Source organism: Macrotis lagotis, chromosome X, assembly GCF_037893015.1.
Source record: "Macrotis lagotis isolate mMagLag1 chromosome X, bilby.v1.9.chrom.fasta, whole genome shotgun sequence".
NCBI lineage: Eukaryota > Metazoa > Chordata > Mammalia > Peramelemorphia > Peramelidae > Macrotis > Macrotis lagotis.
In genome coordinates, this window is record NC_133666.1 from 674,445,252 (window position 1) to 674,469,388 (window position 24,137).

A 24,137-nucleotide genomic window follows, 5' to 3' on the forward strand; every position below is an offset into this window, starting at 1 on the left:
TCCATAAATACTTGTTTCATTGAGTAATACAATTTAGCATTAGGAGGGATTTCAAGTGGCCCATTGAGTAGAGTGCTGGGCCCAGAATCAGGAGGATCTGGGTTCAAATGTTGCCTCATACTTGCAACCTGGGCATGTCTGCCTCAGTTTCCTATATATACAATGGAGATAATCATAGCATCTGCTTCTCAAGGTGGTTTTAATGATCAGAGGAGATAATATTTATAAAGAGCTTTACAAACCTCCAAGCACTATAACATTTCTAGCTCCTGTTAATTGTCACTATTATTATCTATTAAGTTCCCTCTTATTTTTTTCATGGAGAGAGAGGTGGTCAGTAACTTTCTAGGTTCACAGAACTCATCATGGTTTCAGAGCTAGGATTTGAACTCAGGTCTCAATCCGTGCAGGAATGTTTACAATTTATTCCCTGTGTCTTTTAGTTGTGACAACTCCTCCCCTCCCCTCCCCTCCCCCTCTCTGCTTTCTCTCCTTTTCTTCCCTCCTTTCTCTCTCTCCTCTTTGATCCTAGTTGCCCTTCTTTCTCACAATCTATCTACACTAGCCTCTCCTACTGCTCTTCCCTGAGACCGACAGCTGTACTATCCAATGCTTCTGCTTGCGTATTCATTCTGGAGGGGTCCTAGCCCCGAGATCCTGGAGAAGTCCCTCTGTACAACCTTTTCCTTTTAAAGAGGAGAAAAGCTCTCCAGAGAAGATGGGGGTTTGGACATGGAAAAGGAGCGGTGGATCTTTACCTCCAAACACTGTCTGTCCAAGGCAACTGATTCCTTAATAAGCATTTATTGAGTACCTACTAGATGCCAGACCCTGAACTAGCACTGGACAGGAAGATGCTATGGACCCCCCAAGGACATTGTATTCTAGTGGGGAAGACTACGGAATCTGTACTATATATACAGAATGTACAAAATGAACCTGCAGTTTGGAAAGGAGGGCGCCGGTCCCTTGGGGAACGGGAAGGATAACATGGAGAAGGTAGTGTCTGAACTGAGTCTTGAAAGGAGTGAGGGATGCTGTGAATTGGAGGTTGGGAGGCAGTGCATTCCTGACATGAGAAATCCCAGAGGTAGGAGATGGGAGTTCTGTGAGGCCCATCAAAAAGCCTGGGAAGGGGGCTTGGGGGCATTTTGTGAAGGACTCCAAAATTAAACTTAGTCGTTGGTCCTAGAGGTAATAGGGGGCTACCATCGTAAATTAAGTAGGAGAGTGACATGGCCAGATTTGTGATTTAGGAAAATCACTTTGGCAACTTGAGTGAAAGATGCGTAAAGAGAGACTTGAACCGTGGAAACCAGCCAGCAGGATAGCAATAATACAGGCAAGAGGGGATGAGGCTCTGGAATTAGGGAAGGAGTAGGAAGCTGGTAGCCGTGGTAAGATTTGTGAACCAAATGGGATGGAATGAGGGAGAGGGAGAGGATGAAAATGTTGCCTAACAGCCCCCTCAACACCATATGTTGGTGATGCCTTCAAGATGCCGGAGTCAGAGTGGGTTCCTGTTTTGATCTTGCCTCTTACTGTGTATGTAGCAGATAGCTTGGTAGCACAACCTGGACTAAGGAAGACCTTGGTTCAAATCCCACCTCAGACTTTACTGTGGAACCCTGGACTTCTGCCTGCTTCAGTTTCCTCAATTGTAAAAGAAGATAATCATCACCACCTACCTACTAGGGTGGTTGTGAGGTTCAAATGAGATAATATTTGTAAGCATTTAACCCAAGCACTTGGTAGACCCTTAATAAATTGTTTCTCTCCTTTCATTACAGTTTCCATTTCTTTTTTTTTTTTTTGCAAGGCAGTGGGGTTAAGTGACTTGCCCAAGGCCACACAACTAGGTCATTATTAAGTGTCTGAAGTTGAATTTGAACTCTGGTACTCCTGACTCCAGGGCTGGTGCTCTATCCACTGCACCACTTAGCTGCCCCCTCCATTTCTTTTTGTAAGTATGCTAAGTGACATTCCTTGCCTCCCACAATGGTTGAGGAAAGTGCTTTATAAACCTTAAACAGACTAAAGAAATGAGTGTTGTGAATATCTGCAATAAAGAACAATCTAGAAGGCAGGACTATTTTTCTTATCTTTGTTATCTCCAAAGCTTTGCATAGAGAAGGGGGAGAGGGACTGGTCCTGGGATTTCATTGATAGAGGGAACTGTGAGAGAAATTCTGGTGGTCAGCCCAAGACCATACAGGCAGCTTATATCAGAGACAGAATTTGAATCCAAGTTTTTCTGGCTGTGAGGCCAGGCCTCTATCCACCATGATTAATAAAATATTTGTTGCACTTGAATGAATAGCTAGCCCCACTGGGAGTTTCCCATAATCCTTAGCTTTAAAATGTTGTGTCTTTCAGCATCTCTGTACTTCCCATTCTTAGGGAGCATCACAGTGTCCCCTGCAGGAAATAGGGACTCTGCCAGTGACTCCAAAATTTTCTTTTCTCCATTGTTCTTAGTGTCAAGAATTTCAGCAAAACCTATTTATTTCCCATACCTAGACCTGGAATGACTCCTCTATGAGACACAGCTAGAGTGAGAGGATGCTTTCCTCAGCCTCCATATGCTACCTGAGAAACTAAGATCCTTGTAAGAAAGAGAAATGAAAAGCCACTAAGGAAATAAGAGACCCAGAGGCCACCTTTTATAAATAATTGTATAATTGGTTTTTCTTTTTCAGTGAAAAAGCTTGGACATTAGAAAAAATGAATAGGGCTGGTAATGACTCCCCAGTCCAGAAGAAGGAAATCAAGAGAAGTGGGCTATGGAGTTTTCTCTTTTGATCTTTAGACCCTCCTTTCTAATCTGAGAGAGAGAGAGAGAGTGATGGCAGGGCACCATGTGAAAGTCCCATGATCCAGCTCCACCACTTCCTCCCACCTGGCTTAACTCTGAGACATCTCTGGGGTTCCCAGATTTTCTGTGGTGGAAGAGGTGCATCAAAGCGGGGCTAAGTAGGAGTCTCAGAACAAGGCCAGGAGTTCACAAGTAGCTAGTGGTCCTCTCCGTAGCCCTGGCCCCCAGCAGAAACGGGTCCACCTCTTCTAGTCCCCTGGACATACACCCTTCCCCAGCAACAATAGAACAATACTATTAATAAAATAAGGGGCTGGATAAAACTCCAGCCCCAGGAAGGGGTGCTTGGCAGGGTGTCAGAGGAGCTTGGTGGGAATGGCTCGACTTGTTTTCATTCCCAGCTGCTCTTTAAGCCCTTGAAGCTGAGCCAAGCTGATGTTGCTTCCACCACACACGACGATGACCACGTTGGACAACTTGGCTGGGAGCTTCCCTTCCCCCTGTAGCTTCTTTACTGTTCCACTGTAGACAGCGGCCAAAGCCGCCCCACATGCTGGCTCCACCAGGATCTTCTCGTCATCTGCAGAACCAGAAGAGAGCCAAAGATGAGGGTCTGAGACCAGAGGAGTGGGAGCCTTGGGGAGGTCCTTGAGCCTGACTTCATGGTGATACCAACTTCCTCAGCTCTAAGTACAATGTCAATCAGCAAGCATTTATCTGCACTCACTAAGAGGTTCAAAGAAAAGCAAAAAATAGAAGCCATCTTTGCCCTCGAGGGGCTTCCATTCTAATAGAGAAGACAATATGGAGATAAAAATGTGAACATCAATTACAGAATGGAGTCCAGAATAAAGAGCTGAAGTTGGCCATGCCAGTGACCTAAGTTCCAGAACTGTTAATAAGAACAACCACTCCTCCTACTACAATTACCATTTATGTAGCACTTTAAATTTTGCAAAGCATAGTCCAGGCTAGTCATCATTCCTCTCCAGATTCTCCTCCTGACTCTCCAAGCTCCTCTCAAGGAGCCCCTCACCCTGCTTCTTTAGCTCCCATTTTTAGAGTGGTCTTCCACCATTAGAATGAAAGCTTGAGGGCAGAGACTATTTTTCTTTTCACTTACATTTGTGTTCCCCATACTTAGCACACTGCCTGCACACATTACTTAATGTTTGTTGACTTATTGATTCAAAGGATTGAATTGGTCATGGTTTAGTCAGACCCTGGTACAGACTGGAGGTGGGACAGTTTGGGGTGGAGGACTTGTCCATGATCTCCCCTCCACAGAGCATAGGCATGCCTGTTCTCTGGCTTTCACTAAGTCCCACTAAGATCCCATTTTCTACAGGAAGCCTTCCCCAATCCCTTTTAATTCCTATATGTTCTCTTTGCTAACGATTTCCTTCTCCTGCATAGAACTGGTTCATATCTGTTTGCTTGTTTCCTTGCTAGACTTCCTACTTAGCCCCACTTTGATGCACTTCTTCCACCAGCCCCACAGAAAATCTGGGAACCCCAGGGATGTCTCGGAGCTGAGCCAGGTGGGAGGAAGTGGTGGAGATGGGTCATGGGACTTCCACATAGTTCCCTGCCATCTCTCTATCTCAGATTAGAAAGGAGGGTCTAAAGATCAGAAGAGAAAGCTCCATTTCCCACCTCTCTTGATTCCCTTCTTCTTGGGATCAGGGACTTTTTAAACCTTTTTTGTCTCCCTAACCCTTAACACAGTGCCTGTGTTTATTGACTGGCTATATAGGCAGTGGTTTGGTAGAACTGGTTCTAAAGCTGATGGTTAAATTTTCCATGTGATCTTTTCCAACATGGAAATTGGCAAACACAGCTAAGCATGGCTTGATTTTCAATTGTTTTGTTGATTATATAGACTTAAAAAGTGATGGAAAAAATAATAATAATAATAATGATACAGATGAAACTTTAAAAGTATGTTGTGTATTTATAAAAACACATGTGGATGATCGATAGCTGGTCTGGAGAGCTAGTTAAACGTTTTTCAGCACACCTTTGCTTAGAGGGAAGGCCTTTGTGCTTCCCCCAATCCCACCCTCCCCAACCTCCCCCCCTCACCTTAGGGTGTTAGGACAGTCAGATACTTACCCACAAACTTCTCGATAGCTATGACCGCTTCTTTATCTGTGATCACTTCAGAGAAAATGGTGTGTTCCTGGGCCAGCTTCAGGGCCTGAGCCCCAACAGTGTTCACCCCAAGGGCTTTAGCCACACTAGGAAAGATGGAGAGAAAAGGTACTGGAATCAGTCAGACTCCCAATTACACTTTGAAAAGGTGTTTCCAACATAACCATCATGGGGGTGCTACCTGGTGATGCAAGGACACCTTGCTTAAATGGTAAGTGTGCTTATGACAAAGATGAGTGTTGTGAATAATTGTAAATAATAATAATTTTATAAATAATTATTAGGGAGCAATGATTGTGGTTAGTAGAGAGTGGGATAGACATAGGTTCAAGTCTCTCCTCTGGCTGTTTGCAAATTGCTTACTCCCTTCAACCAATTTACTTAGAGGGCATATCCTCACCCAGATTTAGACCAGGGAAATCACAGCCTCATCCAAAAGCACTCCCACTATCCAGCCATCTTTACATATACATCATCTCAGTGATCCATAACAAGCATCCCCATCTTGTACACAAGAGACTGAGACTCAAGGGGGCTTCTGTATAGTCCCAGGGAAAGTAAATGCCAGAGGTAAGAACTGCAGCATCCTTCAATCTATCCACTATGTCCATTCCTCTAAAGGTCCTAAGGTATGGATGCCCAATGACTTAGCTCTTCCAGGTCTCATCATCCAATAATTTGTCCTGGGCCACATAAAGAATTTAATGTTTATTTACAACTACATTGTTTTCCTTATTTCCAACGAGCATTATAATAAAATATAATAATGTCCACTTGAATGGGCTTTGAGGGCCTCAGGTTGGACATAGCTGCTCTGAAGTGACCATACTTGATCATTCTTGCCTTGCTCAGAATTCCATGGGTTTGGAAGGAGGGGGATAGGGCAGGCTAGCATTCAAGGGTCCTCTAGTGGTTAGGTACTAAACAACCAGGATCAAGGATTGTGGGATATGGGCATCTAGGAGGGAGGGGAAACTGAGTCAGGGGTCCATACTTTGATGGAGGCAGAGATGGTGGATCAGTTATGAAACTGTGATTTCACTGGAATAGGCAAACTTGTCTGTATCTCAGGGCCTTAGAAAATAGTTTAGACATCACTGAGAGGTTTAAGTCACTTTTTCAGGGTCAGTCAATTAATTGATAAATATTTAATAATCACTTACTATGTTCTAGGCAAAGAGAGTTCCTGCCTTCAGGAACTTACAATTTAATGGGAGAGACAACAAGTAAACAAATATCTACAAAGCAAGCTGTCTATGGGATAAATAGGAGATGAATAAGGGATGAAGAGATTGGGGAAGGTTTCCCTTAGAAGGTGTCTATCCAGTGGGCACATAGTAAGTGATTAATAAAGGCTCATTTCCTTCCAACTCTTTTGCTTACCTGGTAATCTTGGGAAGAGTGACCAGCTTGCCTGCTTTGGTGGCTGCATTGAAACTGTGGGCTCCATGGGTTTCCATTGCTATGATAGGCACATCCTTCCAGCCAACCTCAACTAGACCCTGGACTACACCACACAGAAGGCCTCCACCTCCCACTGACAGGACTATGGCTCCAGGCTTCACAGGAAGGGTCTCTTTCAGCTCCTTCACAAGACTGGTGTGGCCTTCCCTGGAGGTAGGGAGACAGAAAATTATCTCAGAGCTGGAAGGATCTCCTGGACATCTAATTCAGCCTGTATCAGAGGCATGAGTTACCACCAATCTAAACCTGAACACCCACAGGAATTCTTACTACTTTCCAAGGCAGCCAACTCCACTTTTGGACATCTTGTATTTTCAGGATGTTTTTGGACATAACAGATGTGAAATTTGCTTTTCAACTATGAACATTTGGGGCTTTCCCCCCCATTGGGGAGGAAAAATAAATGCTTGTTAATTTAAAAAGATATAAAAAATTAAAATTCAATTAAAATTAACTAATTAATTTATGTAAAAGTCTTTCCCAAAATTTATTGATTGATTTGTAGTGCTCTTCCAAATCTATTTATTTGTTTCAATGCTCATTTTTATATTTTATGTATCTTTTACCATTATCTTTTTAAAAATTTGGAGTTCCAAATTCTCTTCCTCCCCAGCTGCTCCTTCTACCCACTGAATCAAAATATCATGCAAAACATATTTTCATACATATATGTGCATAAAATTTAATTTTAAAAAACCAAATCTACATTGATCCTTAAGTAGTCCTTTATTACTTTTAACCACAAGAGATTCATCTCCTGACTCCAAACATTTTCCCTAGCTGTGCCCCATGACCTGGTATGCTCTCTCTGCTCATCTCTGCTTTCTGATTTTCTTCAAGTCTCAAAGTCCTGTCTGTCTCTGTCCTTCTTAATTTTAGCAACTTATGAGACTTTCCTCAATTTATTCTGTCCTCTATCTTGTCTGAAAATGGTTGTTTGCATAGTTCCCCCCCTCCCCTTCCCTGCTTGAGGGGAGGAAGTGGCTTTTTGTTGCTGTGTTTTGCCTTTCTTCATATCCCCTGGAGCTTAGCAGAGTGCTTGGTTGCACAGTAGCAGTTTAATAAATGTTCATTGATCAACTTTTGGTATGGTGGGAAAAATTCCTTTTTGGAGTCATTGCCTTTTTATTCTTACTACCTGCATAACTTTGGATAAATCACTTAACTTCCTAGAGTTGAAAATTCTCCATGGTCTTCCTTCCAACTCTTATGATCTCATGATCTTATGATACACATGTCCCTCTTTGGAAAGTCAAATTAATAATAACAATGTACATTTATGGTGTGATTTCAGGTCTGCAAAATTTCACAAGCTTGATCTTATGGAATACTTAACATTGTGGAGTAATCATTGCTATTATCCCCATTTTACAGGTTAAAAAAATGAAACAGCTGAGGCAACCATGTCTGAAAATGTATGTCACGTTCTTCACCTTGATTCCACATCAACTGGAGAAAGGTAGAATTAGGAAGACCTGAATTCAAATCTGACCTCAGACACCTACCTACTCCCTGTCTGACCATGGGCAAATCTGTGAAACCTTTGTCTGCTTCAATTTCCTCATCTGTAAAGTGGGGATAAATAATATCTCCTCCTCCCAGAGTTGTTGTGAAGAAAAAAAAATGACATAAAGTTTATAAAACACTTTTTAATGGTGAATTATCACTTGTGACAGGAGGTAGGGGAAGTGTTCTCTCCAGGATCATATAGCTGCTAAGCAACTAGGATTCAAACCCAGATCCTACTGTTGCTAGATCCAGGACCTTATCCACCACGCTAGGCTGTCTCCTTCAGACTTCTTGCTTATTTCCCTTTCTGTTCTTCCCAAACGTGGCCGCAATCTGTCTCTTCTCTAGACCCTGTGTACATCTGTCATACGAAATGATTGGACCCAGTCTCTCGGAACCATTTTAGATCTAGAATCCTATGTTCCTAATAGGCTGGTTTATAACCAGGGTCAGTGGTTCTGTGAGGTACAAGGAGAAAGGTATTGACCAGGGCAATCAGGGAAATCTTCCTGGAAGGGACTTCAAAGAATGCATAGAAATTTAACTGGGAAAGGAGAGGGAAAGAGAAGATTGTGAGCATGGGCATAGTTAGTTGGGGTTGAGGGGAGGAGCAAAGTAGTCAGATCTGGACTTTAGGAAGGTGACCAAGTGGGGGGATGGAGTGGAGTGGGAAGAGACCTGATGCAGGGAGATCCACTCCAGCCCTATCCCCCCAAATCCCACAGACTATTGCAATAGTCCAGGGTGAGGTGTTGGGGGTCTGAACCAGAGGAGTGACTGTCAGAGGAAAGAAGGGAGAATTTTCATGAGATTTTATGAAGGTAGAATTATAGACCTTGGCACCATATTGAATATGGTGGTTAGAGATAGTGAGGAGTCCAGGATGACTCCTAGATTGGGAACCAGAGAAACTGGGAGGATGGTTGCCCTCTACACTAACTGGGAAGGGAGGAGGAGGAAAGGGTTTGGGAGAAAGATAATGAAGTCTGCTTTGGACATGTTGAACTTAAGATGTATACTAGATATTCAGTATGAGATGTCTGAAAGGTAGTTGGGGAAGCAAGACTAGAGTTTAAGAGAGAGGCCCGGGCTGGATAAGTAGATGTGAGAATCATCAGCCTAGAGATGGTCCTTGAGTCCAATCTGGGCGGTACCTACCAGATGAGAGGGTCATCATAGGGAGGTATATAGATCCAGCCTGGATTGTTCTTGGCAAGAGCTTTCGCCAACTCGAACGCCTCGTCCAGTGACTGGGAATCATCAAGAGAAACAGGTGAAGGAAGGCTCTTCTCTCTGAGATCCCTCTAGTGCACCATTTTAGGGTCCCATCTGGCTCCCTGACTTCACACTCTCCTCCTTCTCCAATCTAATCTCTATACTGCTGCCAAATGGGTATTCCTAAAACCCAGCTATGCCTTTATTACTCCCATGCTCAAGAAACTCTGGTGGCTCCCTAGCAATCCCTGGAATCAAATAAAAATACAAATTTACAACCAAATGAATATTCCTAAAACCCAGTTATGACTTCATTACTCGCATGCTCAAGAAACTCTAGTGGCTCCCAAGTACCCTTAGAATCAAATATAAATACAAATTTACAATCTTGCTCCAGCTCACTCCTTATATATCACCTCACCACTACCATGTTTGTATTGACCTCTCAGACACTCACCTCTCCCACAATTTTGACCATGGCACCCTCACCCTTGAGCTTCTGGATGGTGAGGGGGGGTGTAGTATTAGGCACAACGATGGTGGCAGGGATGCCCAGCTTCCTGGCAGCATAGGCTGTGGCCATGCCAGCATTGCCCGCTGTAGTGATTTGTTGGGGGAAGAAAGATTTGCATCATTTCAGACAAACCCCAGGATGGTCTATTGCAATTCTAGAGCCCCAACTTTATCTTCCTTTTTCTCCTCTAACCTGAGACTCCCTGATGGGAAATTAGGGCTTAATTAATGTGCTGCCCAAGGTCACTTTGAACTGGTGAAGAATGGAACCCAACCAGACACAGATTGCCCAGGTCCCATCTCTTATATCAGCCCATGATTCCTCAGTCTTTCCCTACTCCTGGGAGTAGCAACATTCTGAACTTGAGTTGCAATCTGCCTGGTATGTGATACTAGCTAAATAAGATATTTTTTAGTAAGTCATACACTGAATAGGGGCAGAGTTGATAAAGAGTTGCATTGGAGCCAGGAGACCCAAGTTCAGGTTTCCACGTCGGGCCTATCAGAATCTGGACTGTAGAGCAGGTCCTGACCTACAGAGCTCAAGACCTTGTTCACCAGTGAAATCACAGGTTCAGTTTCTATCCCTATCTCAATGAGCAAGTCAGGAAACCAGTCAGTCAATCAACATTTATTAAGCACCTTCTCTATATCTGACACTGTGCTCAGGACTGAAAATAGAATAACTTTTCTGAGTCTCAGTTTCCTCACTTGTAAGATTGGGGGGGGTTGGACAAGAAGAGGACTCCCTGTGTATCAGTGGGGTGTTCTCTTCCCCTCTTCTTCTGCCCATGAAATCCTGATATTTAGGAGTCTGTAACATGGATAGGAACCTGGGAGCCCTGCCCCCTGGGACACTTACCTGAGGAGCAGACAAAATGCTCACAGCCCCTCTCAGCCCACTGTGAAGACAAGGAGAGAGGAAAGTGGGTCAGGGAAGGAGGGAGGCATCAGGGAGTAATGGAAAGAGATAGATTTTAAATCAAAGGAATGCTCTGACATTCCCTGTTCTAAGGCTCCTCCCAGCTCTAACATCCCTTGTTCTAATGACTTTCCCAGTTCTGACATTCTGTGCTCTAAGACTGCTCCCACTCTGACCTTCACTGTTCTAAAGCCCCTTCCAGCTCTGATATCCCTTGTTCTAAAGACCCTCCCAGTTCTGACATTCTGAGTTCTAAAAGCCCTTTCCAACTCTGACATTCTGTTCTCAAGTCTCACTTATCTCTGATATCATTTGTTCTAAATCTAATTTAAGCTCTGAAATCCTTTCTTAGACCTCCTCCCAACTCTGAAATCCTTTATTCTAAGATCCCTCCCAGTTCTGACATCCCCTGTTCCCCTACCCTCTCCTCCAATTCCGAGGTCACGGGGTTCTTGTGATTCCCCTCTCTTAGCTGTGCAGTGACTTCATCTCATCCTGCTTGCTGTTCAGGGTTCCCCATTTCCCATCTCCCAACCAAATTCCTCTTTTTTTATTTCCTTCATTTTCTTTTATTTCCTAATGTTCCCAGAGGAGAGAATAAGCTAAACTCACCCATAGTAAATATGAATAATTACATTATATGAGCCACAACAATTCTATTAACCAGGAAATTGAGGCAGACAGGTTATTTGACCCTTGCATAGGGTCATCAGTGTCTGAAGTAGGATCTGAACTCAGCTCTTCCTGATTTCAGGGCCAGCATGGTATCCAATTTGCCACCCAACTGTCTTCCCTAGGGAGGGCTATGCTTTTTAACAGGAACTGGGAGGTGGAAAGGTCTTAACTTAAAGGAATGACAATCTAATGGTAGCTCTTGGGGCACAGAATAGTCAGTGGAAGGGGTAGGGATTTTCCTAGAACCCCCCCCCCCCCCCCCCCCCGTTTATATCAGGTTGTGCCCTAAGGGTTTTTTTTTTTTAGGTTTTTGTAAGGCAATGGGGTTAAGTGGCTTGCCCAAGGCCACACAGCTAGGTAAATATTAAGAGTCTGAGACCGGATTTGAACCCAGGTACTCCTGACTCCAGGGCCGGTGCTTTATCCACCGCGCCACCTAGCTGCCCCAAGCCCTAAGGTTTTTATAGAAAAGAATGACCTCGGTTCTAGTCTGTTCCAGAGTACTTGGGGTATCTCCAAGCACATGATCACACTAAGCGGTCATTTCTTAGACCCTTTATGGACTTCTTTCTCCCTCCTGGGAAGATGAACTAGGAGGCACAGACACTTTCCGATCCTCATTTTCCTCCAAAGGGCTTGGGATCATGCCTGCTGCAGCCATCCTTTGCCCCCTCCCTTATCATCTCTTTGCCCCCTCCCTTCTCACCGTCTTGCACAGGTGTCCAATGCCCCGAATCTTAAATGACCCTGAGGGTTGGGCACTGTCCATCTTGAGGTATATGGTGGTCCCTGCCACCTTTGACAGGGCCATGCTGTCCCTGATTGGGGTCTTCACGTGGAGAGGCTCCTGAGACATGCTCACTGCAATGGGGAGAGAGAGGTGAGGGGTGAGTTAGAAGAAACCATCAGCAGAAGGAATCTTTCTGGGATAAATCACATACTGTATAGGAGAGGAAACTGAGATTCTTAGAGGTCCAAAGACTCAAGGTCATTGAGTTGGTTGATAGCAGAGCCAGGTTTTGTACTAAAGTCCATTACAGCATATTGCCTATGTAAAGCAGTGAGACTCTTCTCCAAGTCACACACAGAACCACTCTCATTATAGAATCAGAAAGTCTCAGAATAGGATGAGACCTTAAATGATTAAACAAGTTATGGTATGTGGGGTGGAACACAGGACAATGTGATGAGACGTTATTGTGCTGTAAGGATGGTTTCAGGAAAAACTGGGAAGATTTTTATGAACTGATGCAAAGTAAAGCGAGGAGAACCAGGAGAACAATATATACATTCACAACAATATTTTAAAATGAATCAACTTTAAGAGGTATAAGAACTCTGGCCAACGCAATGACCAATTGAAATTCTAGAGGACTCATGGTGAAACATGAGACCTGCCAGCAGGTGATGGATAGTCATAGAGCACAGAATAAGGAATATATTTTTGGTGACAATAAATATGGAATTTTTTTTTTGCTTCATTAAAAACATTTTGCTGCCCTCTAGGGGGATGGAAGGAGGAAGATAAGTTGAATTTTTATTAATTGAAAAAAATTTTTTAAAAAGCCCAAGATGAGGCTTCATCTTGTTCAGTCTAACCCACTGCTAGAAGAAAATTATCTCTTTAATTCCCCAACAACTTCTACTTGGGGACCTCCAAGGTCTCCATCACCTTCTAAAGTAGTACACCTCACTTTAGGTCGGTTCTAATTGTAGGAGTATCTACTGATTGTCTAATCTTAAGAAAGGGGTGGAGACAATATGAATACTACAGATTTCATTTATTATTTATGATTTATTAATAATTAGGAAGAGAGTGCAGCAGTGAAATATTTATCAGCACACTCCTTCTATTGAAGGACCTGGGGTAAAAGTACTGTTCCCTTTCAAGACTCAGTTTTCTTATCTATAAATTGGGGAGTGGGTGGAGTAGAGGACTTCTAGTGCTCCTTCTAGCTGTAAATCAGAAATCTTATGACCTCCAGGCAGTTAGCTGGGCCCCAAGATGAGTCACTTAATTTCTGTCTGCCTCAATTTCCTCTCCTGTAAAATGGGAAAAATGGGTCTAAAATAGCATCCATCTCAAAGAGTTATTATTGTGAGAACCAAATGTTGGTAAAGTGTTTAGACAAGGTAGATATGTAATAAATGCTTGTCTCTTTAGTTGGATCTCAGTATGAAGGAAGATGTTGGTGTTAATACCACTTAAGCAGGTGGCATTTGTATTTGGCAGGGAAGGTAAAAAGGTAGATGATGGGTGTTCCCATTGCTTGTTCTCCCCTCCATTAAATGAAGTTGTCCTTTTTTTTTGGATGCTGGAGTCAGAGGGAGGAAAAGGAGGAGGATCCAGGATTTTACAGTATTAAATCTGCAGTGTCTGGGTATGGATGGGGAGGGCTGACCTGTCCTGAAGCCTTTGAACTTCTGGAATTTCCCTAAGAGAGTGAGTAACTTATTTCTTCACTCCATTCCACTATTGTCATGCCCTGACCCAAAACCCTCCAAGCTGGCTTGAGAGATTTTCTGTGCTTGCCTCCCGGGGTAGGGCACATCCACATTCTTCCTTGGAAGTGACATGGATCTGGAGGGAGACGTTGGGAAATCTGTGGTGGCCATACCCTACCCTGCTCTGTCACCCCCCTAAGGGCTGCTGCTGGTCTGTGACTTACCAAGCCTCAGGGCCCTTGCTAGAGGGACCGGTTCATCATTTCTGTTGTACTATGGAGGTTTTCGTGGAAATTCTCTCATCAATAGGGTTAGATTTGCTGGGGTTGAAGGCAAGGAGCACCGGAGAGAGCCTCAGGTTCTCCTCACTAATGGTTATATTTTCTGAGCCTTGGTTTCCTCATGTGTAAGATGAAGTGGCTTGACAGTCATCTGAATGAGTTTCTTATTTAGTCAGACACCTACTCTAGTGGTTAGTTGTTGGGCATAGATACATACACATACACTTAAATATATATCGCAAAATGTGTATATATAAAAATACATATGTATATACCTAATTCATTACTTAGACTCATCACTGCTACCATTTATAATAGCACCTATGATGTGCCATTGAGCTAAGGCTGGTCATTGATTCTCTCATTTGATCCTCACAATAACCTTCCAAAGTATGGACTATTATTATCATTATTCCCCATTTTATGGATGAGGAAACTGAGGCAAACAAAGGCCAAGGGACTCACCTTGGTATATATAGCTAATAAGTTTTCCCAGGCTGGATTTGCACCCAGGTCTTCCTGACTCCGAGCCCTTTGCTCTAACCACTGGACCACTTAGTTTTTGGAGGAACTAGATGATATCCAAGGTCCGTCCTAATGTTTAACCTAGGATTTTGTGACCAATAATCAGAGAACTTGGGTTCATTTTCTGTTTCTTACAAATCATCTCTTGTAGAAATAGCAAGGTGCTAAAGCAATAGACTTGACTAGGGGAAAATAAAATACTATTTTCTTATTAAAAAAATTATAGCAGTAGACTTGGAGTCAGAAAGACCCAGGTTCAACTTCTCCTTCAGACACTCAATTTCTGTGTGATACCCAGGCAAATCACTTAACTTCTCTTTTAGGATTTAGTTGAATAGGAAAAATCCTAAGTGCCTCAGTTTCCTCTTCTGTAAAAAAGAAGTTGAACTCTTACGAACACTTCTCACCCTAAATTTGTCATCCTAACCCTTCCCAGTCACTTTTAACACTCTTTCCTCAGTCAATGTACTAGAATGGATGGAGATTAGGCAAGACAGGAAGGGAATAAGCATTTCTATAACCCCCACTATTTGCCAGTGGATAAACACTTTTACAAATATTATTTCATTTGATCTTCACAACAACCCTGGAAGGTAGGTCCTGTTATTATCTCCATCTTACAGGTGGGGATACTGAGGCAGACAAAGATCAAGTGACTTGCCCAGGGTCACACAGGTAGTACATGTCTGAGGCTAATTTGAACTCAGGTTAGGTTAACCTGATTTCAGACCCAGTCCCCCTATAATCTGTGGCACCAACAGCTGCCACTGACAAAAGACCAGATTTATTTGCAGATGATGGTGATAGTGACAATCTCTTGTATTTCTCTTTCCTTCTTCGCTCTGTGTCTCTGTCACTCTGTGTGTGTCTGTCTGTATCTCTTTCTGTATCTGTTTTCCTATCTCTATCTCTCTATCTTTCTCTTACTTATGCTGTGTGATCTTGGGTAACTAACTCTTGCATAAGATTCACAAATCCCTTCCCCTCTCTCAGCCTCAGTTTCTTCCCTTATAACATGGTGGTGGGGGTGGGGGTTAGATTCCATGTCCTAGGTCCCTTCCAGCTCTAAAAGTAAGGTTCCTTGGATAGTTAGGTTTCATAAACATAACATCACAGCTGAAGGAGAATTCAGAATACAGTGACTAGAAGACTGAACTTTGAGTCAGGAAGATCTGGATTCAAATCCTGTCTCCGACTTTTATTAACTATATGAACCTTTTTTTTTCTTTTTAGGATTTTGCAAGGCAAATGGGGTGAAGTGGCTTGCCCAAGGCCACACAGCTAGGTAATTATTAAGAGTCTGGGGCCTGATTTGAACTCAGGTACTCCTGACTCCAGGGCTGGTGCTCTATCCACTGCGCCACCTAGCTACCCTACTGCCACCTAACTGCCCCTAACTATATGAATCTGGTCAAGTCACTTAACCCCTGATCCTCAATGTTCTCATTTGTAAAATCTGGCCCATCTTAGGTTGTTGTGAAGGTGAAATGAGCTAATTTTTGTGAAGCATTTATCATAACTCTGATAGTTAAAAAATACATGTTCCAGTTCCATTTCCCTAAGAAACTTTGCCAACCTTGAAAAACTATAGAAATGTGATGTTGATTTTAGAAATGGGGAAACCTGAGGTCCAGCAAGAGGTGACTTTTGTCAGAATGAATTTGGATGGGGGGGCATTACATTTTTATTTTCATTCACCTCTAATTGAAATTTAGCATATTCTTTCATCATAAATGTGGGTCACAAACCTTATTTGAAGAAGTCTTAAGGGGACCCAGGGTCTGTGATACCAAAAAGCTGAAAAGCCTCTAATTAAGGGCTATCCTTTGGAGGAAGAGTTGCTGATCTGCATTGATAAGAGAGAATTTCTTCACTAGGAGTTTCCTATTTAATTAAATCCTAAGTCTAGACAATCATAAGACCAAATCTAAAGAGGTTGAATTGACATTCCAACACTACTCAATTACCTAAAATAGTAATTTTATCCATTTGTACATGAATCCACAGAACATTAAATATAAAAAAATCAGTTAGCAGGATAGTGACTTGCTCTTGAGATTCTATCTAAATTCAGGCTTTATGTGTGTGTGTGTGTGTGTGTGTGTGTGTGTGTGTGTGTGTGTGTGAGAGAGAGAGAGAGAGAGAGAGAGAGAGAGACAGACAGACAGACAGAGGGGTAGAAACAGAGAGACAGGGGTAGAGGCAGAGACAGAGAGAGAAAGAGATGGAGACATAGGGATAGGAAAAGAGAGATAGAAACACGGAAAGAGGCTGAGACAGACAGAGACAGAAAGCGACAAAGGCAGAGAAACAGAACCAGAGACAGAGCCAGAGGGAGAGCCAGAGGGAGATAGAGGTAGAGACAGGGAGACAGACAGAGAGATGGACAGAGATGGAGACAGATAGAGGCAGAAGAACACAGAGAGAGACAGAGAGAGAGGCAGAGACAGATAGACAGAGAAAGAGACAGAGAGTCAGAGACAGAGACACAAAAACAGACAAAGGTAATAATAAAAATAATTAAATAAGCCAAGAGATAGCTTGACATAGTGAATAGAGGACCTGTTTTGCAGGGAGGAAGACCCTGGGATCAAGATCTTACTGCAGGCTATGTGACCCTGGGCAAGTCACTCATCCTCTATGAACCAAAGGCATCTCTGGGAAGACCATAAATGACAAATGAGGCACACTGGTGGAAGGGAAGAGTTTCCACATTAGGAATTAGATACAATTATGAGGCTGGACTTCCCATATCCTCTAAAATAAAAATACTTGTGAGCTGAGTGGCACAGTGGATAGAGCACTGGTTCTTGAGTCAGAAGGACCTGAATTCAAATAGGGCTCCTGAAACTTGGCTCTTACCAGCTATGTTACCTTGGCCAAGTCATTTAACCCTAATTGCCTCACAAGATAAAATTTAAAAAATAGTTAAATTAGTTCTTCAAGGGTTGTGTCAACAAAATTGTTTTATAAACCTCAGAGCACTGAAGAAATTAGTTGATTCTTGGGGAGAGCAGGTCTTAGGGATTTGAAATATGTGCCGGGATTTCTCTGGAGACATGCATCCAGTACCCAAACACTCCACTGATGAGACTGTGCTTCTTGGTTTTCAGGTCAAAGTCTGAAGAGGAAGATGTTTTGGAGGAAGGCTGCGGTCTTGGGCTACAAGGGCTAACATTACCATGGGTCTGAGATTGGGCTTGGTGGGGGGTCAGAGAATTGGAATTCTTGAATTTCAGAGCTGGAAGGGACCTACAGGACAAACTGGAGGTGAGATGGAGTCCCCTCCACAACAATCTGACATCTGTCTGCCAGAATTGGCTAAAAAACCTTTGGGGCAGCCTGGGCATTTCCCAGAGTGCCCAGGTTCTTGGGATCTCATTTCTCAAAGGGCCTATCTAACTGCCCCTTGAAGGTGGATGAGGTTGAATGATTCAAATGGACCGGTAAGGACAGAAGTCCTTTTCTTCAGTCATACTCCTTAGTTTCAACCCGAAACATCACGGGGGAAAATGAAGACTGGCTAGATCCCTTTGGAGAGTTAGCAAGTTGGTTTGTTCATTTTAGCATCCCTGCCCACCAAGCTGAGGACTCTTTTGACCAATCTCTTGACCAATTTTTTCCCCTCTTACTTTGGTCACCAGGAGAAGGAAGGAGAAAGGAAAGGGGCAGGAGAGGAGTCAAAATTCACTCACCACCGAGAAGCTGGTCAAACGTGTGAAGGAAGTATTCAGAGGAGAAAACACTGACAATCAATTCCCCAACTGCCCTCCCTAATTTATATAGCCTGGCTGTTCCCAGGGGAGCCAATGGACATTTAGAGAGGGCCCCGCCTCCCCCCCTCCCCGATGCCAGGTCCCTCCTCTCCCCTCAGGAGACCTGGAGAGAGCAGACAGTTATCCCGGGAGAAGCCCCCAGAGGGTGGGTGGGAGGAGAGAAACGGGGACAGGCAGGAGACTTCACTTTGTCCTCACACTGGAGGACATCCCCATTCCCGTCTCTTTGCTGCCCCTTTCTCTCTATCTCTCCTCTCTTCTCTCCTTCCCCTCTTTTCTCTGTTCTTGTCTCCTTTTGTCTCTTTCCCCCCTCCCCTCATGATTTATATTTAGTCTCCTTTCTTCATTTATTTCTGTCTCTTTTTTCTCTATTTCCCTCTCCTCTGCTTCTTTTCTCCCCCTGTCTCTTTCTTCTCTCTCTTTTCTCCATCTCCTTCTCCTGCTTCTTTTTTCTTTGTCTTTCCTCTATCTCTCTTCTATATTTTTCCTTTCCCTGATTCTTTTTTCCTCTCTTTCTCTTTTCTGTCTTTTTTCTCTATTTCCCTCTCCTCTGCTTCTTTTCTCCCCCTGTCTCTTCTCTCTCTTTTCTCTATCTCCTTCTCCTGCTTCTTTTTTCTTTCTTTCCTCTCTCTTCAATATTTTTCCTTTTCCTGCTTCTTTTTTCCTCTCTCTCTCTCTCTCTCTCTCTCTCTCTCTCTCTCTCTCTCTCTCCTGTCTCAGTCTTATCTCTGACTTCTGTGTCTCTTACTCTTTCTCTATAATATTTCTCTTTCCTCTGTCTTTCTTTTTTCTTTTTCTCCCCAGTGCTTAGCAAATAGTCAGACATAGCAGGAGCCTAATAAATGCTCCTTCATTGACCTACTCTGTTCTCTCTCCCTCATCTCTCTTCTCTTTTTCTTCTATCTCTTCCTTATCTCTTCTCTTTTCTTTCCCTCACTTCATATTTTGCATCATTCTTGTTTTTTCATATATTTTCCCTCTATTTTCACCTCCTACTCTCACCTTTCAATTTTTTAAAAAAAATATTTAAGGCAATGGGGTTAAGTGAACCACCTTTCCCTTTTACACCTCCTCTTCCTTTCTCTTTTCTTCTCTTCAACCTTCTACATCCAGTGGAATGCATGTCAGAGGATTTGAGTTTGAGCATTTCCAGGTTTCAGTTTCCTCTTCTGTAAAATGGGTGGTTGAATAAATGAATGAAAAAAAGCATGACTTGAATACCAACCACTGAACTGAGTTATGGATGTGAAACTGGAAAAGTCAGACTCCCTCCTTTCAAGGAGCTCATATTATAATAGAGAAGATCATCCATAGAGGAGCTTGCAAGTGGAAAGATGCCATTGTCCTTAGGGTGCAGTGACAAAGCAGAAGGTCATATCCTGAGCATCGTTTCCACTAATAAAATCAGATCCATTCCTGAGACTGAACCATTTGATTGAACAAGATGATGGTCCTTTTCCTCCTTGCAGCATCCTACAGTCAGTCACTCTTGAGGTCATCTAGGGAGATCAGCTTAACCTAAAGGGAATTCAAATACACTGCCCCCCCCACCGCCTTATCTGTTCCCATCTCTGTGTCATCTGATCTTGGATTTGGAAGGAACCTCAGAAACTTTGTAGAGTTTCTAAGTCACAGAGATAATTACCTGCAGAGGTGGGATTTGAACCCAAAGTTTATGATTTAAGAGCAAAGGCTTGTCCCACTGTTCCATAATTTGCTCTTTCTTTCTCACCATCTCTAGGTCTCTTTGTCTTTCCATTTTTCTCTGTCTACATTGTTGTCTCTGCCCCTGTGTCTTTCATCACACACACACACACACACACACACACAGAGTTTGGCCCATCAGACAAAGCCTCCTTGAGTCAAATAGCTGTGGTCCAGGTTCCAGCAGGGTGCAGAGCTGAGACCTGAATAACGATGAAGTGGACAAGGCAGCTGAGAAGAAAACAAATCCCCAAAGTCTTCACTTTCCCAGGGACAGTGTGTCCTATGTCTCTCAGCAGATCAACACTCAGTCTGTAAAACCCAATAAGGAAAAATGGAGCACTTCCCAGTGGAGGTTGTTTTGCTTCCATTCCTCCCCTCCTCGAGAGACTTTCTGTAGGGAAGGGGATAATAGATAACAACTCTGATCACCTATTTAGTGACTAAGGCAATGGAGGGTTCTCTCTCTCTCTCTGTCTCTGTCTGTCTGTCTGTCTGTCTCTCTCTCTCTCTCTCGTGCTTGTTTAAGTTTGCTTTATAAATGGTGTGAAACCAGTCTCCTATGTAGCTATGGTTCACTCCTCTTTCTACATCCTTACCTCTTGTAGCCTTTAGGGATTGCATCAAGAAAGACACCCTAAAAGGGGAGGAAATAAGAAAAGGGACCAGGAATTATGTGAACTTTAGAGAGAACACAAAGATTGAAGGAACTTAAGAATCAATTGAAACCTGGTTTATCTCATAGGTTCATAGATTTAAAGCTGAATGGGAACTGAGAGGTGAGTTAGTGCAATCCATTCATTGACAGATGAAGAAACTGAGGGCCAAAGTGATGAATTTTTTAGTCAATAGTCAATTAAGCTGACTACTATGAAAATATATTTTGCATGACTATATATGTATAATGCATATTAAATTGCTCCTCAATGGTGGGAGGAGGGAGGATTTGGAACTCAAAGTTTTAAACATGAATGGGGAAATATATATATATATATATATATTCTGGAAATACATATATAGTATATATTCTGGAAATACAAAAAGAGCCAAAAGTCTCTGCCCTCAAGGAACTTACAACCTAATGATAAATGACTTACTTAACATCACACTGTTAAAATCTCAATCATTTTTATGACATCCCTTGATTAGACAGAGAAGATGGGTTCACCTCACTGAACAAATAGAGAAAATGAGGCATCATGGAGGCAAAGAATTTGTCATAGTTAAACAGGAGGATCAGGAAAGAAATCCACGATTTGAGACATACCGAAAAGAGACACTATCTAGAATGAGAGAAATGAGAATTCTGCCGAACTCAGTACTGGTCAGGTCACTTTTACAGTATAATGTTCAGTTCTCTGGATACCAGGAAAGACACTGAGAGCTGGAGAGTGTCCAGTGGAGGGCGGTTAGGGTGAACAAGGGTGTTGGAGACACTGGGTATGTTTAAGCAGGAGAATGGAAGACTTGGGGGCAAGAGCTGTTTGCCAGACTTTGGGGGAGGGCTGTTATCTAGAAGAAGGATTACTGTTGGCCTCATGATGGGGTGGGGGTGGGGTTAGAGCAATGGGTGGAAGGTAGAAAGTCGTTATAAGGAAAGGTTTTCAAGTAATGAGAGTCATTCCGTGGGGGAAAAAGTTGACTTGAGTGATAGTGGGTTTCCTTTTTTAGAAAAGATTTTTATGTTATGATTCAGAATTTTGTTTTCCTTCTCACCTTTAGCAAGACTAAGGGATTATTCCATGATAGACCTGCCAAAAATAGGGCATAAAATAAAAGATAACTTACCAGTCATGACCCAAATATGAATTTTTCCTTCCTTCCTTCCTTCCTTCCTTCCTTCCTTCCTTCCTTCCTTCCTCCCTCCCTTCCTTCCTTCCCTCCTTCCTTCCTTCTCCTTCCTTCCTCCCTCCCTCCCTCCCTCCCTCCCTTCCTTCCTTCCTTCCTTCCTTCCTTCCTTCCTTCCTTCCTTCCTTCCTTCCTCCTTCCTTCCTTCCTTCCTTCCTTCCTTCCTTCCTTCCTTCCTTCCTTCCTTCCTTCCTTCCTCCTTTCCTTCCTTCTTCCCTCCCTCCCTCCTTCCCTCCTTCCTTCCTTCCTTTTTTTCATTTCAACTGTCTTCATCACCTTTTATGGATCCTATCTTACTGGAAGGAGGCTTTCACCTGATCTGTTTCTGACTTGGGCCAGTTCATCTTTCCTTGTTCCTGAAGTCGCAATATCATGGATGTAGACTTACTGTGGATTTCCTATCAGCCTAGCCCTTTGAAGCTTAAAACTCGCATACACCAAGCCCCAGCCTCCCTGGTTAGCAGGAATTTCAGGTGTGTGGTGCCAGGCTGGAATTAATGCCCAAGGGAGGGTTCTACTGGAGCTGTACTTGGGTTTAGAGGAGTCAACAAAAAGTAACACAAAAATGAAAATGGATTTATTTCTGTGTTCATTTTCCAGTTGGCTTACTCTTACTATCTGTAAAATGTCAGACAATTCATTTAACCTCCTTGGGACTCAGTTTCCTCATCTCAAAATAAGAGAGGAGGATCTCCTATCTCTTCCTCCAAGGTTCCTTAGAGTACTATGCAATAAATCTGATCTTGACTTCTGTCTGATAAAGTGGGCTATTCCACATTCTGCTCCAAAGTGGCCTCCATCTGTGACTTCTATGGTCTGAGGCAGACACCATCTTCACCTTTACTTATAGGATTAAAAAAATAGTCAAGTGAAGGTCTCTAACTTCTCTCCCCCCTACTCTCTGAACACATTCTATATTCTCTACAAATTCATGATATATGATAGTCCACATCACACTGATTAATCAGATATACAAATATTTACATATATCACATTCATGTACGCATGTATGAATATAGACAAGTATACTCATATGTGAATGTACATACATGTAAAACTATACATACATGTTAGTTAATATATATTGCTTATGTATTCCTTCCAGTGGAACATATGTTTCTTGAAGACAGGAAACAGATTTTTTTTCAGCATCTTTTTTTAATCTTTATCACCTAACACAGAAGTTTGTACACTATGGGCAACTGACAACCATTTATGAAATGGAATGAGGAAATTTTTGCTTATATTTTTCTCAGTCACCCAGCTAATTGATGTGAATGAAGAGATTCTATTGCTCCGATATTCTTTTCTGGGTATTTCTGAGAGGACCGAGCATCTTCATGTATAATCATGCTCTGAAAGTTGTTAGGAGTCAGGAAGGGGGTTATGTTCTCAAACTGAACAGATGGAAAAAACTGAGGCACAGAAGAGGTCAGTGGTTATCTAGTTTTGCCCAACTCTTTGTGACCCCATTTGGGGTTTTCTTAGCAAAGAGTCGTGCCTTCAGGAGGCTTAGGAGGAGGAGAGTCTAAATGGCCACCCAAAAGGTATCCAGTTTAGAGCCTCAGACTGACTGGATGCAGAGGTCAGTGAAAACAATACTAAATACTTTAGGGTCTTTCTCCTAGCCTCAGTTTCCTCTTGTCAAGAAGACTACCATCAAAAATGAAGGAAGCGGGGTGGCTAGGTGGCACGGTGGATAAAGGACCGGCCCTGGAGTCAGGAGGACCTGGGTTCAAATCCGGTCTCAGACACTTAATAATTACCTAGCTGTGTGGCCTTGGGCAAGCCACTTAACCCCATTTGCCTTGCAAAAAACCTAAAAAAAAAAATGAAGGAAGCTAGGCAGTTAGGTGGTGCAGTGGATAGAGCACCAGCCCTGGAGTCAGGAGGACCTGAGTTCAAATCTAGCCTCAGACACTTAGTACTTACTTAACTGTGTAACCTTGGGCAAGTCACTTAAGCCCATAGTCTTGCAAAAACCAAAAAAAAAAAAAAAATGAAGGAAAGTACAAAACCTCTAGGTCTCTCTGAGACCAAGCTTAGAAGCCTAGCTCTTCCTCCTCCTCCCCAACAGGTCCTGGCTCATGTGACAGAGACCTACAGGTCACCTAGCTGTCTGCCCTGCTTACATCACCCATTCCCCTGGGCATCCTATTTTCCCATTTCGATCTGTGTGTCCTTGACTCAGGAGGAGGTGGCAATTTTGACGCTTGTTTTCACAGATCTCTAAGAACACTCAGATCTCTGTTCTGTTTGTCCTTCCCAGCAGGGCTGACCCAAAGTAAGCT

The 24,137-nt window shown here is 43.0% G+C and overlaps 1 protein-coding gene across 1 annotated transcript; it reads right to left on the reverse strand.

Annotated features, from left to right (window-relative positions):
• Window positions 1–2,661: 2,661 nt before the first annotated feature.
• On the reverse strand, window positions 2,662–18,259 carry SDS (serine dehydratase). Its single transcript, XM_074205833.1, has 8 exons — window positions 18,214–18,259; window positions 11,974–12,128; window positions 10,533–10,572; window positions 9,615–9,754; window positions 9,101–9,192; window positions 6,353–6,580; window positions 4,931–5,055; window positions 2,662–3,395 (listed from the first exon to the last, which is right to left on the reverse strand). The coding sequence occupies exons 2-8, from the start codon at window positions 12,121–12,123 to the stop codon at window positions 3,172–3,174; spliced, it is 999 nt and encodes a 332-aa protein (XP_074061934.1). The 5' UTR covers window positions 12,124–12,128; window positions 18,214–18,259; the 3' UTR covers window positions 2,662–3,171.
• Window positions 18,260–24,137: the final 5,878 nt, after the last annotated feature.

Excerpts from the sequence above, each read along its gene's own strand:
- SDS (XM_074205833.1), bottom strand. The coding sequence starts at position 12,123 with ATGTCTCAGGAGCCTCTCCACGTGAAGACCCCAATCAGGGACAGCATG. Across the intron at positions 5,056-6,352 it reads ACTCTTCCCAAGATTACCAG|TGTGGCTAAAGCCCTTGGGG; the intron begins GTAAGCAAAAGA and ends CATCTTTCCTAG. Across the intron at positions 3,396-4,930 it reads AGCTATCGAGAAGTTTGTGG|ATGACGAGAAGATCCTGGTG; the intron begins GTAAGTATCTGA and ends CTGGTTCTGCAG.